The sequence below is a fragment of the Ascaphus truei genome, chromosome 8 (assembly GCF_040206685.1).
Source record: "Ascaphus truei isolate aAscTru1 chromosome 8, aAscTru1.hap1, whole genome shotgun sequence".
Classification (NCBI taxonomy): domain Eukaryota; kingdom Metazoa; phylum Chordata; class Amphibia; order Anura; family Ascaphidae; genus Ascaphus; species Ascaphus truei.
Genome location: NC_134490.1, coordinates 19,443,025 through 19,461,798, shown reverse-complemented (window position 1 = coordinate 19,461,798; position 18,774 = coordinate 19,443,025). Strand labels below are relative to the sequence as shown.

Sequence of the window (18,774 nt, the reverse complement as noted above, 5' to 3'; positions counted from 1 at the left end):
TGGGTGAAAGCAGACCTCACGGAATTCATTTATTTTTTATGTGAATGGTTTACATCTGCTCCCAGAGTACCCTCCCACACGCTGTCTCTGCTCGGCTAAAGACCTGTGGCTCTCCTCCCATTCCCGCATCCAAGACTCCTCCAGAGCTGCACCCAAACTGGTACACTCTTTTCCCCCCGCACCAACCCCCATTCACACTTTTAAAAAGTTCCCGCAAAATGCATCTATTTAAAGAGGCCTACTCAACACCCTCTAGACAAGCCTAAGGTAATTAAAAAAAGAGAGTGAGCCCCGATGCTACATCCAACATGACAAATCCTATAGCTCAGTGCTTCCCAACTCCAGTTCACAGGGAACCCCAACAGGTCAGGTCTTAAGGATATCCCTGCTCCAGCACAGGTGGGTCAATCAGCGGCTCAGTAATTTTGATGTGGTCTGCAGGTTTACAATGCTTTGGCCAAAGAATTTAACTAAGTGACCCTCACTTATAAGAAAAGAACAGATAAGAATTTAGCTACATAATTTGTCATGTTGGATGTTGCATTGGGGCTGGCGTTCGTTTATACATTGTTACAAACCCAGTGGCATCCTTTCTGACATATATATGGTGTGGTTGGTCTGGGTTGTGAACTTAGAAGTATAACGTGTGTGAGGCAATTGCAAGGCTGAGTGGCCTTATACCTTCACCTATTGTTGTCATCACTCTCCCATTTCTTTTAGATTGTAAGCTTCTCAGAGCTGGGACCTGATCACCTCATTATGTTTAGAGCTGCATGTATTTTACATTTTGTTCTTGCTCTTACCATACATTGTACTGCACTTCGCAATATGATATATATATATATATATATGTATACTAGCTGAGAGACCCGGCGTTGCCCGGGATGTAATTTTGGGGGGGCGTACGACAGGGTTGGGCTTCCCCCCCCCCCCATGACAGCTAGGTGGGTGAGTGAGTTGACTGAGTGTGTGGGTGGGTGGGTGACACTTGACTGAGTGGGTGGGTGGGTTGGTGACTGAGTGGGTCGGTGACTGGGTGGGTGACTTTGGGTCGGTTTGACTTTGGGTCGGTGGGTGGGTGACTGGGTGGGTGACTTTGGGTCGGTGGGTGGGTGACATTGGGTCGGTTTGACTTTGGGTCGGTGGGTGTGTGACTTTGGGTCGGTGGGTGTGTGACTTTGGGTCGGTGGGTGGGTGACTTTGGGTCGGTGGGTGGGTGTATGACTTTGGGTCGGTGGGTGGGTGGGTGACTTTGGGTCAGTTTGACTTTGGGTCGGTGGGTGGGTGACTTTGGGTCGGTGGGTGACTTTGGGTCGGTGGTTGGGTGGGTGAGTTGGGTCGGTGGGTGGGTGACTTGGGTCGGTGGGTGGATGACTTTGGGTTGGTGGGTGGGTGACTTTGGGTCGGTGGGTGGGTGACTTTGGGTCGGTGGGTGGGTCGGTGGGTGACTTTGGGTCGGTGGGTGGGTGGGTGACTTTGGGTCGGTGGGTGGGTCGGTGACTGGGTGACTTTTTCAGGGTCGGTGAGTGGGTAGGTGGGGTCAGTGACTGGGTGGGTGGTTTTGGGTGAGACTGGGTGGGTGGTTTTGGGTGAGACTGGGTGGGTGAGTGGGAGACTGAATGGGTGGGTGAGTGGGAGACTGAATGGGTGGATGAGTGGGAAAATGAATGGGTGGGTGAGTGGGAAACTGAATGGGTGGGTGAGTGGGAAACTGAATGGGTGGGTGAGTGGGAAACTGAATGGGTGGGTGAGTGGGAAACTGAATGGGTGGGTGAGTGGGAAACTGAATGGGTGGGTGAGTGGGAAACTGAATGGGTGGGTGAGTGGGAGACTGACTGGGTGGGAGACTGACTGGGTGGGAGACTGACTGGGTGGGAGACTGACTGGGTGGGTGAGTGGGAGACTGACTGGGTGGGTGAGTGGGAGACTGACTGGGTGGGTGAGTGGGAGACTGACAGGGTGGGTGAGTGGGAGACTGACTGGGTGGGTGAGTGGGAGACTGACTGGGTGGGTGAGTGGGAGACTGACTGGGTGGGTGAGTGGGAGACTGACTGGGTGGGTGAGTGGGAGACTGACTGGGTGGGTGAGTGGGAGACTGACTGGGTGGGTGAGTGGGAGACTGACTGGGTGGGTGAGTGGGAGACTGACTGGGTGGGTGAGTGTGAGACTGACTGGGTGGGTGAGTGGGAGACTGACTGGGTGGGTGAGTGGGAGACTGACTGGGTGGGTGAGTGGGTGACTGACTGGGTGGGTGAGTGGGTGACTGACTGGGTGGGTGAGTGGGTGACTGACTGGGTGACTGGGTGGGTGAGTGGGAGACTGACTGGGTGGGTGAGTGGGAGACTGACTGGGTGGGTGAGTGGGAGACTGACTGGGTGGGTGAGTGGGAGACTGACTGGGTGGGTGAGTGGGTGACTGACTGGGTGACTGACTGGGTGGGTGAGTGGGTGACTGACTGGGTGGGTGGGTGACTGACTGGGTGGGTGAGTGGGTGACTGACTGGGTGGGTGAGTGGGTGACTGACTGGGTGGGTGAGTGGGTGACTGACTGGGTGGGTGAGTGGGTGACTGACTGGGTGACTGGGTGGGTGAGTGGGAGACTGACTGGGTGGGTGAGTGGGAGACTGACTGGGTGGGTGAGTGGGAGACTGACTGGGTGGGTGAGTGGGAGACTGACTGGGTGGGTGAGTGGGTGACTGACTGGGTGACTGACTGGGTGGGTGAGTGGGAGACTGACTGGGTGGGTGAGTGGGAGACTGACTGGGTGGGTGAGTGGGAGACTGACTGGGTGGGTGAGTGGGAGACTGACTGGGTGGGTGAGTGGGTGACTGACTGGGTGACTGACTGAATGGGTGGGTGAGTGGGTGACTGACTGACTGACTGAATGGGTGGGTGACTGGGTGACTGACTGAGTGGGTGGGTGACTGAGTGGGTGGGTGACTGAGTGGGTGGGTGACTGAGTGGGTGGGTGACTGAGTGGGTGGGTGACTGAGTGGGTGGGTGACTGAGTGAGTGGGTGACTGAGTGAGTGGGTGACTGAGTGAGTGGGTGACTGAGTGGGTGGCTGAGTGGGTGGGTGACTGAGTGGGTGGGTGACTGAGTGGGTGACTGAGTGGGTGGGTGACTGAGTGGGTGGGTGACTGAGTGGGTGGGTGGGTGGGTGACTGAGTGGGTGGGTGGGTGACTGAGTTGACTGAGTGGGTGGGTGGGTGACTGAGTGGGTGGGTGACTGAGTGGGTGGGTGACTGAGTGGGTGGGTGACTGAGTGGGTGGGTGACTGAGTTGACTGAGTGGGTGGGTGACTGAGTGGGTGGGTGACTGAGTGGGTGGGTGGGTGACTGGGTGAAAGTGGGTGGGTGGTTGTGTGGGTGACTGGGTGGTTGTGTGGGTGACTGGGTGGTTGTGTGGGTGACTGGGTGGGTGGGTGACTAAGTGAGTGGGTGGGTGACTAAGTGTGGGTGACTGGGTGACTGAGTGACTAAGTGAGTTTTTGGGTGACTGAGTGGGTGGGTGACTGAGTGAGTGGGTGACTGGGTGGGTGTGTGGGTGACTGTGTGGGTGTGTGGGTGGGTGACTGGGTGACAGTGCGTGGGTGGGAGACGGTGGGTGACTTACCTTGACCCCGGGGGGCAAGAGTGGCAGGAGGCCCGGGCCGCGCTTCCCCTCCGTCTGGGAGCCGGCGCACGTGAGGAGGAGAGCAGGAGGCCCGGGCCGCGCTTCCCCTCTCCGGGATCGGCGCACGTGAGGGGGAGAGCAGGAGGCCCGGGCCGCGCTTCCCCTCTCCGGGATCGGCGCACGTGAGGGGGAGAGCAGGAGGCCCGGGCCGCGCTTCCCCTCTCCGGGATCGGCGCACGTGAGGGGGGAGGAGCCTGTAGTTTGCAGCTGAGCAGGAGGGCCGCGCTTCCTCCGCGGCGCACGGTGAGGGTGATGGTGCGGCTGGGGATGTTGCGGAGCGTGGGGATTTGGGTGAGGTGGGGAGGGGGGAGAGAGTGAGGGGGATGGGGGAGAGAGTGAGGGGGAGGGGGGAGAGAGTGAGGGGGAGGGGGGAGAGAGTGAGGGGGGAGAGAGTGAGGGGCACCGGGAGAGGAGGGGGGGGGGTGTGTGGAAGGTGAGCTGCGGTCCAACTGACGGGGGAGAGAGAGAGAGAGAGTGTGTGTGTGTGTGTGTGTGTGTGTGTGTGTGTGTGTGTGTGTGTGTGTGTGTGTGTCTGTGTCTGTCTGTGTGTGTGTCTGTGTGTGTGTCTGTGTGTGTGTCCCCGTCCGTCCCCTTTGGCCCGTCACTCCGCCTCAGGCCAATGAGAGGTGTGCGGGGGCGGGCGGCCCAAGGGACCAATGAGATTTCCCCTAGGGACACCGGACATCCAGGCAGGCAAACATACAGTGCTTTCAATTATATATAGTAAGATGTATATATATATATATATATCATATATATATTCACATTAAAAATATTTATTGCACATTGCGCCCTTTTGCTGCATTGTTTTTTTTGGGTGGGTTTATTTGGTGGTGCTTTATTATGTTAACACAATTTGGTTAAATAAGCACTGGGCACGAGTGCAGCAGTATATTTTGTTTTATGTATGCACACATACACTATATCCAGTTGTCAGGACTCAATTAATTAAGATGTAAAGGTCTAGGGGTTTTATATATCCATACATCATTGCACTCATTGATTTCAAGTGGGTAAACCGAACATCGGATGACAAAATCATATCTATAACTTCAACCTGTATTCTGCAGGCATCCCCTTTCCTTGCTCTCAAAAGGGCATTATGCCCAAATCCAACATGGCCTCCAGGCGTTTCCGGTGCAGTGATGTAATTGAAGGCCGGGCGGCGCCTTTCCGGAAGTGACGTCCGGACGGGGGTGTTTTCCAGGACTCACTGTGCTGGTGGGGGCGGTCGGGCTGTGTAGGTTTGAACGTGTGGAGGGAAGTCACAGCCCGGGATACAGGTAAAGCTGGGACCGCCCACTTACTGCAGTGACGGGGATACACATGTCCTGTTTAACCCCTTCTCTGCCTGCAGTACTGTGCCTGGTGCTATGTGCATGGAATACAATGTATCTGCACAGTATACACATGTACTAAAGTATGGCTGCAGTACTATACGTATGTAGTTACAGTGCAATATGACTATAGTGCTATATACTGTATATGGACTATACTCCATCCCATGAGCAGCCACTGTAACTTGTTTCATCATTGTCCCTCATTACCTGTAGAGTGTAAGCTCTTCCAAGCAGGACCCTCGTTCCTTTCTGTATCTGTCTGTATCTGTTTGTACTTATTTGTATGTAATGATCACATCTCCGTACCCCATTGTACTGTGCTGCGGAATATGTTGGCCACTACAAATAAATGATAAAATATACCTGCAGCATGATTAGTGGTGTATACCTGCAGTGCTATATACCTTCCGTGTATTATGCCTACTGTGCTATATATCTACAGTGCAATATGACTATAGTGCTATAATTGCATGTGCCTACAGTGCACTATGGTGCTTTTATGTAGGCAATGCTTAGTGCATGCAGTGTACTGCAGTGCAGTCTCTATGTTACTATATACCTATGCACTATGGTTAAAGTGCAGTGTGAGGCTATTTTTGTTTGCTATTGTCCAGTTGTTCCGGCATTATGTGGGTTATCCTCCTGCTTTCTTGAACACTAGCTAACCCTCTTGCTGTTGAGAGGCCTTCAATGCATGCAATAAAAGTATTAATATACATCAAAAAATTCCAAATAGTCCACAGTACACCATGAGTACCAAAACTTAAATGGGTATCAACGACTCCCTACCATTAGAGATTCTAGTACAGGGGTGTGCAAACTGGGGGGCGCACAAGAAATTTTAAGGGGGGCGCAGCGATTACAGAGGCCCTGCGCTTTTCCCCAAGGCATTAAATGCCGGGGGAGGCGTAACTCCCCTCTGCCGGCTCCTCAGCGACGCGTCGCCATGGTAAGGCGTATAAAATGACGTGCCAGTGTCACTTGACGGAATGTCACATCTACAGACTTGTAAAAACCACAATCCACCACAATTAACAGTGCACAAAAGCAACCAGGTGCAATGAATCAGGTAATAACCACCATGGGACATGAAAAAAAGAACGTACAGGACAAGCTACAAGAGGGAGGAGACGCTAAACACGATGGGAAGCAAAAAAAGAAATAGAGAGCAGGGGGGCAAGGTAAACTCTTCGGGATGACGAGCCCCTTCTAGGCCCGTTCCCACTTGTCCCTATCAGCAAAAAGAAAGAGAGCATCTTGTAGTGTCTCCCACTCTCCACAATGATTCCTGTAATATGCTGTTGCTATTAAAGGAATCGTGGCTTTTTTTTTTTAACCTCTATTGCTACTTTAAATAGAAAAACACAGGGTTGCATCCAAAGACAATGAACCCTAGAAACTGTGAAGAGTGTTGTCATACCTCTACATAAACAAGACTATTAAAAAGTGTATAAATATAATCAACAATCATAAAAATGTATATACAGCAAACACATTAGTTCATCAGTGGAAAGGCACAACCTCTCATCAGGGAGTCCAAATATAAAGGGAATTCCAAACTCTTCTAAAGTCCAAAATGCAGCAAGTGGAGAGAATATAAACTTGAGAAAAATAAATCTCCAGAGAAGAAAATACCTACTCCATTGTTACAGCCAAAGGGTATCTTTATTGGTAAGAAATTTCATCATTTGTCATTTAGTTTGGGAATTGGTAAATAGTCCCATGTATGCATATACTGTACACTTATTGTTTATGTGTATGTTACCCATGTGTAATGGGTCAATAAACACCCTTACTTTGCTCATACTTTGTCCGGTGCTGATATTTTTAATACATACTTAAGAGATGGCTGCACTTTCTCTACTGAGGTCCTAAAGAGGTGGTGCTACATAAAAAAAGAGTATCTAACAGGAAAAAGAAAATCGAAGTTCTGTATTCAAAGTATCCGCACCGGACAAAGAGAGGGTGTTTATTGACCCAGAACACATGGGTAATTAAAAAAAAAAATATATATATATATAGGAAGTGCTGTATGCTGGGTGATAATGGGGAAAGGCGGGGTTGCAGACCTGCCTAAGACATGCAGATGAGCATACAGCTATATTTGCATATTTGCTTTCCTGTGGAGGGTTTTTGTCACTTTTTTTACTCACCATAACTTAACTCAGTATTATGGTTTGGCCTATCCCATAAGCCTCTCTTGCATTCCCAGTAAAATCAACCCCACACTGATGAGACCCATCAAGGTCGAAACGGCTGTCTGTGGGTGGTTTTCTGGGTGTGCACCTTAACCCTGGCTGTGCTCAAAGCTGTGACCATGCAGCAAGCTTAAGCCTATAGGGAACCATGTTAAAAATGGTTATTGAGGCAAAAAGTGACACTGTGTGCTCATTTGCATGTCATTTCCCAGAATCCCTTGCTGCAGTGGAAGTGCTGTATGCTGGGTGATAATGGGGAAAGGCGGGGTTGCAGACCTGCCTAAGACATGCAGATGAGCATACAGCTATATTTGCATATATATATATATATATATATACGACCCTTGTAATTGCGGTCCTTCTGGTCCTGGCGTGCTCTCAGCCCAACGTGTATAGTAATAGAAAATCACCCTGTATAGGGGGAAAGATGGCGGTGAACAGCCTGCCAGCAGGTGCCTCATGCGTTCCGGAAGCAGGAAGTAAAACGGAAGCTGGATGGCGATTTCCAGTACAAAAATTTAATGAACAACAATGAACAGCAAAAACATCATTAAAAAGAAAAAATCATCTTGAGAAGGAACTCTGACGCGTTTCGTGCATCTACTGCACTTTGTCAAAGAGTAATGACCCTTCTCGGATGCTGACCTTTGAAGGAGATCCTCAACCGGATGTCTTTGCTGTTCATTGTTGTTCATTGAATTTTTGTACTGGAAATCGCCATCCAGCTTCGGTTTTACTTCCTGCTTTCGGAACGCATGAGGCACCTGCTGGCATGCTGTGCACCGCCATCTTTTCCCCCTATCCAGGGTGATTTTCTATGTCTTCATACATCTGTCATATTACTTTACCCAAATACTGGGCCTTAATGCAGAAGGGCTGATTTCGTCCATACTATTGGAAATTCACAATTTAATTTGTCATATTTGGTTCATACGCAAATGAGGTTTCCTTTATGTTGGTGTTTCTGCTGATCTGTTTGCAGTGCTTGCACCCCCTGTACAGAAGTCAGCACTGGGTTTTTTTTTAGCATATGACTGTATTGTTACCATGCAGAGAACGAGAACTTGAAGGGCTATATTAATTACGTGTTAGGGCTGTTTTCTCACCCGCTGTTTGCTCCTTAACGAAGAGTCTCTGATGCTGGCTTTAATGGTTGATGGAATGTGTGTGCTGATCCAGCCTGTCCTTCTCCTTGATAGAATCATATCGCAGAACCATGTCTCTGGAAAGAATCATTCGAGATTCCCTCACAAGCTTCATACAATCCCACATCCCAGATGCTGGTCTCGGGTATGTTATGGTGTGGTCTCTTCTACACCTTATTATCCAGTTGTATTGTTCATGTTAAAAAGCTGAATGCTTGCACTGTGTGTGTGTGTTCTGACTTTACGCCTCTCCTCACAGTGCTATGGATGAGGTGGTGTTCTCATACATCACTGGGGTATTGGAGGAGTTGGGCTCCCAAGACTCATCTGAAGAGGACTTTGAGATAGAATCTTTGGTTGAAATGATGGAGGGTTACATCCCAGGATTTGCTGAAATTGGCAGGTATACTGCTATTTCACTCGTCATTTTACATACGGAGGTCTCGTTATTCATTGCAACACGTTCTCATATTTCTATGGGGATCTTTTAATCTCTATCATTTTATACAGGTGCCACCATCTGCATTATCCAGATGTTCAGTTTAAGGCAGCAGGTTGCACCCCTTCATGCTAAAATAGATTTTTGCTACCACTCTTTTGAAACTTGTTTTAGGGTTTTTTGTGCCATGTTTTGTATGGTTTTTTTTTGTCTGAGATAGAGACCCGGAAAACTGTCCCCCAGGGATAAATTAAATGAACGCTGGATGATAAAGTGTCAGATTCTCAGAATGGGAAAATTATGCAGACATAAAGAGGCTGCATCAGAACAATATAGTAGTAATTTGTTTGTATAAGGAAAAATAATAAATGGTGCACTGCAGAAAGAACTGAGTGGGCTATAGTGCAAAGTATGTCTATGTATATATATATATATATATATATATATATATATATATATATATATATATATATATAATTAATTAAAAAAATATTGGTTGGCCATTAGAGACACAAAATTCCTCCAACGCGTTTCACGCCCACATGCCACTTTATCAATATGTTTTTATCAAGTACTGCCAATGGACAGATAACAACAACAAAACATTAAATTCAATGAGTCCCTACCCCAGAGAGATTACAATATTATTTTTGGTGCCTGAGACACAGGGATATAGTGACTTTCGCAAAGTTGTAAGGAGAGTTGATATTAAATTTGGGCTTGCCCATTTCAAAAGTAATGCCACATATTTTGTGGCGGCATCTGAAGCTTTAACATAGAAGACAATTTTGCTAACTCGTCCCTCCTCCTTCCTAAACAGCACACTATATTCTGATATTCAAAAAGGCGATATAAAGGTAATAAAATATACACTGTGTTTTCATTTGCAGCGTAAACATTTGCGAAATGATGTTTCAATTGTCGGGCCGGTTAAGTGAAGCTCGCAGCAAGGGTAAGGGATATTTGTGAAGGTTGAATGATTCTAGTTTATAATAACAAAGAATAAAGCAACTCAATAATAAAAAGAAGAACCTGCAATGTATTAAACATTACATTATATGTTTAATTATATATAGTGCAAGGAAAAATATTATGGTTTTTTTTAACTTTGTAACTTTGATTCATTGTTTTAACTTCATTTTGGATATTATAGTAATGTTAAACTCACTGGAGAAATGGTGTATTTTCCTACTCGACTTTTCATTTTCTCTTTTATTAAAGGAAACTTGTCCTCGAAATCTGCTGAAGAAGCGTCATTTGTGGCACCTGAGAACCGCAGTAAGGAACCCACAGTAAACGGTGACACTAAATTGGCGACATCCACAGAAGGAGCCACGGCACAGGTAAGGTGCTGAGAAAGTGCAGTCTGTCTAAGCAAACGTCGTCTCGGAGATCTACAGGGATGTGCTGACCAGTAGCCATGTGCTAAATGCTTGCGTTAATCAGTAAGCTTCGTCTAAAACATTTGCTGGCGAAAATAGCAACATTTCACTCCTTACTGAGCAATGAAAACGTAGCGGAAAATACAAAATGTAAGGAAAATGTACTCAATTGTTTTTGCAAAGGGTTTTTTAAGACGTGCACATCTCTACTGACAATGTAAAGTATAGGTAGAGTATAGATCCATGAAGTGTTGCGGAATTAAGAGAATATATAGGTGGTCCTCACTATCCGTCGTTTTGATTTGCGCCGAACGGATTATCCGCCGCTCATTAACATGGGATTCGCTTTCTAACGTTTTCACTATCCGAATAATCGAGGACCGCCTGTATGTATGTATGTATGTATGTATGTTTATATGTATGTTTGTATATATCATCTATATTTCTCGAAGGAGACAGATGAGGGAGTGTAGTATGCACAGAGAGGAGCAGACTCAGTAAAGCAGGGAGCGCAAAGAGGAGCAGGGGATGATGGAGGGGGTAGGAGGCAGACTGCAAGGAGCAGTGTGCACATGGGGGAGGAGAGACAGCAAGGTGAGTAAGAGGAGGAAAACCGAGATGGCAAAAGGAGGAGACAGATGAGTACAAGAGTGAGTGTAGTGTGCACAGAGGAGCAGACACAGGAAGGCGGGGATGTAAAGAGGAGCAGGGCATGAAGGGAGAGGAGACAGAGACAGCAAGGAGAGCAGGAGACAGAAAGTGAAGAGAGAGAGACACACGCAGCAAGGACCGGAGGAGACAGATAAATGACGAGGAGGAGGGAATGGAGAGAAGTGAGTACATGGAGCAGGAGGGAGTGCAAAGAGAGGGGTAGGAGAGACAGCAAGGTGAGTAGGAGGAGGAAACGGAGAGACACCAAGCAGAGGAGCAGACAGATGAGATGAGGAGGGAGTGTAGTGTGCACAGAGCGGAGCAGACAGTAAGACTGTGGCCAGGGTGATGCTGAGCAGGTACGCGCGCTCTGCGCAATCAAACACATTGCTACAATGTGTGTGTCCCGCGTGAGCGCGCACAGCGCTCAGCTCCTTGGCGAGCCAAATCAATTTGATTTGCCGCTCGGTGGCGTGTCATGTGAGCGGTTTGCACAATGAGAGCGAACCAGCTCCGTGATATCATTGCCTCCCGCCCCCCTCTCCCCCCCGACACGTCCCCCTACGCACGCAACCATCAGGGCACAAATCCCCCGAGCAGAATGAGCGCCGAGCTCAAGCGCCAGCGTGTTCTCACTGACCCTGGCCGCAGCCTAATAAGGCAGTGAGTGCGAAGAAGAGGAGAAGTAGAGCGTAAGGTGGGGAAGAGGGGTCAAGAGACAGCAAGGCATTACAGGGAGGGGTGAGAACAAAGAGTAATGTTTAGTAACCTTTCAGATTTCCTAGATCGGCGTATTCTCTCTCTCTCTCTCTCTCTCTCTTTTTTTTAAACCAGACAAGTCTGACAATAGTTATTAAAATGTTTAAGTTCTGGGGGGGAAACATCAGAGGTTGGGTTTTTGTAACATGGCTTTGTTGTGATTTTGCTATTGCATATATAAACATATGGATTGGAAATGCACAGATGTCTGTTTTGAACTTGAATGTATCCAAATATCAGTACAACTGTAATATTCACTATCATCGTTTTGTCAAGCTAGCCTTACAATAAGTTACAAAGCATTATTCCAAAACATCACCAGATGTATATGTAGTGAATCATCTCACAATAAAATGAAAGATTAATATTGTGGCATTATTATTATTATTATTATCTCGTTGCTCAGAAAGATGACCTGAAAAATAGCCTTGATCTACTCTTGGAAATGTTCCCATCATGCACAGTGAGTCAGGCTCAGGGAGTGATGTCTATGGCAAAAGGGGACTTAGCAGAAGCAGTGCAAATGATTGTGGAAAGAGAGGTGAAGCTTGATTCTGGATCAAAGGTAAATAACAATGTAATTATTTTAAAGCTAAGAAAAGAGCATAATCTATTCAGCATTTTAGTTGAACTATCAAATATATATATATATATATATATATATATATATATATATATATATATATATATATAAAAACAAAAAATGTAGCGTCAAAAAACAGTATTGTGATAAATAGTGAAAATAATTAAACTATAGTTCCATCAATAGATGATTCGTGTATAATGTGTGAATATTAAAAGAAAAATATATATATCTCTTTAAATAGTATAACCTATTAAATTATATTAAACACAACCAATACCAATATCAATATAATAACATTGCATAAACGTGCTGAAAAAAGAAACAGAAACAATAAATAAAAAAGTCCAACCAGTCCTTGAATAATTAGTCCATAATGATAGGTATTCAATGTAGATAAAGGGGTCTTGGGCTGCTCTCACACGGGGTAAACCAACTCCACAGATATCTAGAAACAGAAAAAGAGAGAGAGTGCACGCCCCATAGCATAATACTGCATAAAATTTATTAAAAATGAAGGAATACAATGAATTATGAATATATATGAAGTGATGATTTATGAATATTCCTGATAATCGTGTCTGGCAGTCCTGAAGGAGTCCACGGAGACGTGTTCCAGTATCCAGAACCGGATGGTGGTGATTTATTCACAAACTGCCTTTTATATATTTTTATCTTGTGAGTGCGATTCCTACCCCCCCCCCCCCCCCCCATTCCCTTCCTTCATTTTTAATAAATTTTATGCAGTATTATGCTATGGGGCGTGCGCTCTCTCTCTTTTTCTGTTTATGTGTGTGTGTGTGTGTGTGTGTGTGTGTGTGTGTGTGTGTGTGTGTGTGTGTGTGTGTGTGTGTGTGTCGACAAACCACAAAAAAATCTACTCGCCCAACAAAAAAAATCTACTCTCCACCTAGTACCAAACGTGTGATGCCTGGGCCAATAGGAGCTCGCCACGATGTTAAATCCACTCGCCCGGGGCGTCCAAATGTATAGGTTTGTCGAACACTGTTTTATATATATATCACAATTGCTATGTGATATGTTCCGTTTGGAGAGTTTGACAGAGAACTTGTTTTCACATAATTGTTAAATTGTTAAATGTCGTTGGGAAAACCACTTGCCCCCACTCCCCTTATAAAATGACCATGCATACAATATGCATTTCTGTACAATTTAAGTTGTTACGCACGTTTCTTTCCTCTAGGAATCTCAAAGAGCTCCGAAGAAAAAAGATTTGAAAGACTTTATTTTACAGAAGTAAGCAATGATAAATCAAAAACCTTTTTTTGAAACAGAAACTATTAGGGTTTGTTAACAAAGCAGAGACTTTATAAGCAGATCTATCCCGAGCCCTACAGCATAAAGAGAAATGAGGCGGGATTTATTTTCACTAGTTAGGCCTGTCCAAATACGATAAAGCGGTTAATCTGTGCTCTAAAGCAGGGGTGCTCGGCTCCAGTCCTCGCATCCCCCTCCCCAAATAGGTCAGGTTTTCAAGATATCCCAGCTTCAGCACAGGTGGCTCAATCAGGCTCAGTCGGATGCTGAGCCTCTGATTGAGCCATCTGAGTTGAATCAGGGATTGATTGAGCCATCTGTGCTGAAGCAGGGATATCCTGAAAACCTGACATGTTAAGGGGACTTGCGGACTGGAGTTGAGCGCCCCTGCTCTAAAGCATTGGATAACATTGACTAAAATATTCATTTCTGGCCAGAGATATAATGGTTAAACTAATGCTTTTTGTGCTGTAAAATGAAGCCAAAGTACATTGTAACTGCCATTTCCCCACTGTTTCTGCACCTTACTAAACAGAGTGGTGCAGTAGAGTGATTAATACCTGTTACTCTGGCAAGCTGGGAGACTGCTTACATTCTTGGCCCCGAGTCGGGTTTATAACACCTCATAATGGTTTATGAAGCATACGGGGAATGAGCAGGTAACTGACAAGCATTACTATCTCTGAAAATATTGTTGCAGCTATTGTCTAATGGTTTTAAGGTCTACCACTAAACTGTTTGGCAGGTCTCGTGTTATTTTGTCAAGCACTGTCCTAGTTTAAAACAACTGTGTTGCTTCAAATAAAAAAAACTCTATTATGGCCGTTTTATGGGAAGTCCCACACAGAACCAAAATGAGCTAATGGCAGTGGCATGTTTATTAGGTTAATTGAATGTCATTATTGCTTTTCCTTTAGATCAGACAAGAACCGTATAATGTTTATTAAATGAATACAGTTTTCCATGGTAACCAAAGACATTGGATGGATTTTATAATCTGTATCTAATCTATTTTGATAATAGCACGGTCTGTCAATCCTCAAATGTTACAATGTGTGAACAGCACCATAACTGTATTTCCTACCTGTAATGTAGATCACAGAGCAGTGGTAGGGAACATGATGTACTGTACTTGGAAGACTTTATGTGCTCTGGTCACCTGCCTAATGCCGGTGCACTGTTGAATAGTGCCCCTCTCCTCCTCTTACACGGGAAACTAGTGATAAGCACAGGAGAGGAGCGGGCCAGTATTTATCAGCGCACGTCATTAAGCAGGCGAGGGAGTGGGGAGAAGCTACGATCCATGTCGGCAACATCTCCACTGCACTGGGGAGAGAAGGCTGCTGGGGTGGGCAGGGGTTGGCGGGGGGGGGTGCAGGTGAAGCCCCAAGGGCCACCTTTTGCCCAACAATGTCATAGAGGAGCAGCTATGGCAGTAATGCATTTGAATAAAATACTTTACTGGGAAGACACTGAAGCAGGGGCGGCCAATTCCAGTCCTCACGTGCCACCAACAGGTCAGGTTTTAAGGATATCCCTGCTTTAGCACAGTTGGCTTAATCAACGACTGAGCCACCTGTGTTGAAGCAGGGGATAGCCTTAAAACCTGACCTGTTGATGGCCCCTGAGGACTATAGTTGGCCGCCCCCTGCTATAGGTATTGAAAACCAAAATTCTCTGCAAAGCCAGCTGTTAAACATCAGTGTATTGCGACATTCAAGCCTAGATGAGCAGGTGTAGGTGAGCAAACTGCAGGCTCTGAAGAGCATGTGATTTCAGTGTTTCTATTTTCATTCATTACCTATGTTTCAGATACATGATGGTTGACAATGAAGAGGATAAAAAAATGCACAAGCCCTTGGCACCGAAGGAGGTAAGGATTCAGAACAAAGAACGTAAAGCAGCTGACCGCACTCCTATCAATAGCTAAGCTTTCTAGGCCTCGTGTACAATAATAACTTGCAGCAGACTCCTGGCTTCTCTGCTAGGGCTTTGAAGGGAGTTGGTGAACAATAAAGCATGTGGTAGGGGTAGATCACTGTAATTATTGTTCAACTACTGTAATTATGTCTCTTGGGTATTCCATTTGTAAGCAGCAAATGAGATGATGGGAAGTTCAGCTGTACTAAATATTGTTCTGCTGGGGTATGTTGATGTGCAAAAGATTTAATGTCTTTACACATTAAATAAGTTATGCTGGGAAAAAAAGTGACGACAACCCTCCACCATACAGTAAATAAAAATACCACTTGTGAGAACATTCACGGCGGACAGGTCTGCAACCCTGCCCTTCCCCATTATCTCTTAACATACAATACTTCCACTGCAGCCAGGGATTCTGGGTAATGAAATGCAAATGAGCAGTGTCACTTTCCACTTCAAATCCATTTTAACATGGACCGCTGTAAGCTTACGCCTGCGCATTGCACAGCTTTTCAGCACAGCCTGGGTTAAAGTGCATAAACCTGCTCACAGACAGCTGTTTAGATCCCTTTGGGTCTCATGGTTATACTGGCCTTGTAATATGAGGTTGGAATCGGTTTCGACCACACATTAAAGCTATGGTGAGTAAAAAAAAGTGACGATAACCTTTTAACCCAGGCTGTGCTGAAAGGGTTGAGACAGCTGTCTGTGAGTAGGGTTACTGGCTATGCACGTTAACCCATGCTGTGCTGAAAAGCTGTGTAATACGGCAGACATAATACGCTTATAGGCAGGGCTCGCTCGCCGCGGGCGTGTGTATATGGCCCGCAGGCGAGTCTCTTACCGGCGGCGGGTGCATCGGCGTGTGCAGTGTCTCCCGGCACTTGTGATGTGTTTCTCCCTTCAGCTCCCGTCAAAATGGCCGCATGGCCTCAAATAACACCACGTTGACAACGGGAAGCTACTTGACGTCACAACGTCGTCCTCCTCCTTCCCTTCTCGCTCCCGACATCCATCCCGGGGGCAGTTGTCCCGGGACCGGAGGCTGGTGCTCGCTGACAGTTGGACCTTTTTGTGTCTGGTTGCCGGGCCCCAGATTTCCTCCCCCTCTGCAATAGGCGCCTCTCTCCACTGTTGTTGCGGCCTCCCATGCAGGCCCCTCCCCCTTGAAGTTTGGCGGTTTGTAGGCACTGCACAGAAGGCGCGTGCAATGTGCAGCAGAGGAGGTGATGTGAGGTACCAAGGGGGGAGGGGGGTGAGGTACAAGGGGGGGAGGTGATGTGATGTACAAAGGGGGAGGTGATGTGATGTACAAAGGGGGGGAGGTGATGTGATGCACAAGGGGGGGAGCTGTGAGGTACATGGGGGGGTGATGTGAGATACAAGGGGGGGGAGGTGGTGAGGTACAATTGTATGTGTGTTGCATTTTGTGAATTGCATTTTGTGTGTGTGGGGGTAGTTATTGTGGGGGAGATTGAGGGAGTGAGATTGAATGAAAGGGGGGTAATTAAGTGATAGCGGAGAGAGGGGGTGGAAGGAGGTGGGGGGGATGGGGGAGAGTGAGAGAAATACACCTGGAGAGGGGAAAACGGAGAAAGTGGCTCACGAGGGTGTGAATGATGGGGGCTCACAAGGCCACCGACACGTGGGGGGTGGGGTGGCCCAGTCTAAACTCTCTGCCTGGGCCCCATGAAATCTGTCGGCGGCTATGTGTGTATGGGAGGTAAGGCCTCTCCTGGGGGGGGGGGGGGTGGAGAATGGCGCGGCTGACTGCCGCCAGCCTCAGTACTTTTCAACCGGGGTTGCACCTCAGGGGTTCCGCGGCCTCCAGCGGGGGAGAGCCTGGACAACTCTCCCATGCTGTCCCAAGCCGGGCGGCGCGGTGACATCCTCACATAGCAGTGACCCGTCAGCCGCCAGGTCATTGCTGCACTTCCTCTACCTGCCGAGTGCTGAGAGGATTGGGCGGGCGCTGACAGGATAAGACAGGATTGGGCGCTCGCGCACGCTGTGGGGGAGTTTGTGTGCGTGTGGAGCGTAAGGGGGAGAGAGACGGAGGCAACAGGAGGGGGTGGAAAGAGACGGGAGGTGGGAGGGAGGGCGAGAGATGGGGGTGAGGGTTGGGGTTCCCCGGAATTTCAAAATCAAATTCTGGGGTTCCCCAACCAAAAAAAGGTGGAAAATCACAGCTCTAACTCCCTGTTCTGACCCACCACGAGTACAGCTGTACCTCTCCATATTGCACCCACGGCGGTGCTGCAGCCTCCAACCCCCCTCCGTTTGGAGTCCCCCCCCGTCCAGTGAGTTCCTCTGCTGTCATATTACCCATTGAGATAATTGGGTCATTCGGAAGAAATCTTCTCACTTGTGATGGTCGCCCTCCCCCTGGTGACTGTGCCGACGGCTTCTCTGCCGCCTCCAGCTCGTCCCTCTACCCCAGCCCGCCACTCGTTATTGTGTGGGAATGGGGGGGGTTATTGTGTGGTGTGCACCTGTCCCCCGGTCTCACAGCACCGAGCCGCTGGTCCTTCGTTCTCACCGCGCAGGTTGTCCCCCGCTGTCCCGGTCTCACAGCACTGCGCAGCCAGTCCCCAGAGCCTCCTGTCCCCAAGTCTTGCCGCACAGCCCCCGGTCTCACCGCACAGCCCTTGCCGCCGCCGCCACGTTGTGGGATGACCATGTGAAGAACCTGGTGGATAAGAATTGTCAGGACGCGGCTGTAGTGGGGTACGGCCACTCCGCCTGCTCAGTGTGGCCCCGTCACCCACACCCCTGCAGCACAGATGGAAGAAACTGTGAGTATTGCAGGGGACTGCTCATGTAGACACGGCTTCTATCCTATGGGACTGATATTAAACAGTGGCGTATGCTTTTGCTATCTCACTATAAGAAGAGGTTTTACATGGAGAGGGGTTCATGAAGGAAGTGAGGGATACCTTAGCCACTCAGGTCATTGAAGAGGGGTGTTCCACTGGGCGGTTCTATCTCTTCCCCTGTCCCATCCTCCCTCTGCCGACCGGTCTCACAGGGGACTCATTGACCTTGCACATTTTCAGCCGATCGTAGGAGACACGATTTGTTATATGAATATCAATGTCTTAATTTTTGTGAGCTTTTGAAGAAGTTTCTCCCTGAATCAAGTTCTCACTGTGCAGCATTGGTCTTTTAACTTTTTGTTCTACTTCTATCTAAGCTCTGTGCACCAGAGACCCCCTGTGCCGTTTTTATATACTGCGCTGCGTAGAAGAAAGCTATATATTATCCATCAGATCTCTTCCAAAAAAAGGTTGGACATCTTTTAGAAAGGGGAGGTATACATGGATATACCAAATAAATAAACATCGGAAAGAAGTTGATCCAGGGAGTTATCTGATTGCCAATTCTTGGAGTCAGGAAGGAATT

General features: G+C 47.5%; 1 protein-coding gene across 1 annotated transcript in view; it reads left to right on the top strand.

Annotated features, from left to right (window-relative positions):
• The first annotated feature begins 4,805 nt into the window (after positions 1-4,805).
• The window catches only part of CUEDC2 (CUE domain containing 2), a 20,387-nt gene continuing 6,418 nt past the window's right edge, over positions 4,806-18,774 (top strand). Inside the window, exons 1-8 of the mRNA XM_075610709.1 lie at positions 4,806-4,957; positions 8,412-8,502; positions 8,617-8,760; positions 9,687-9,748; positions 10,018-10,139; positions 11,995-12,153; positions 13,376-13,428; positions 15,262-15,322. Of these exons, the coding sequence (XP_075466824.1) occupies positions 8,429-8,502; positions 8,617-8,760; positions 9,687-9,748; positions 10,018-10,139; positions 11,995-12,153; positions 13,376-13,428; positions 15,262-15,322 (675 nt within the window). The 5' untranslated portion in view covers positions 4,806-4,957; positions 8,412-8,428. The remainder of the gene's footprint in view (positions 4,958-8,411; positions 8,503-8,616; positions 8,761-9,686; positions 9,749-10,017; positions 10,140-11,994; positions 12,154-13,375; positions 13,429-15,261; positions 15,323-18,774) is intronic.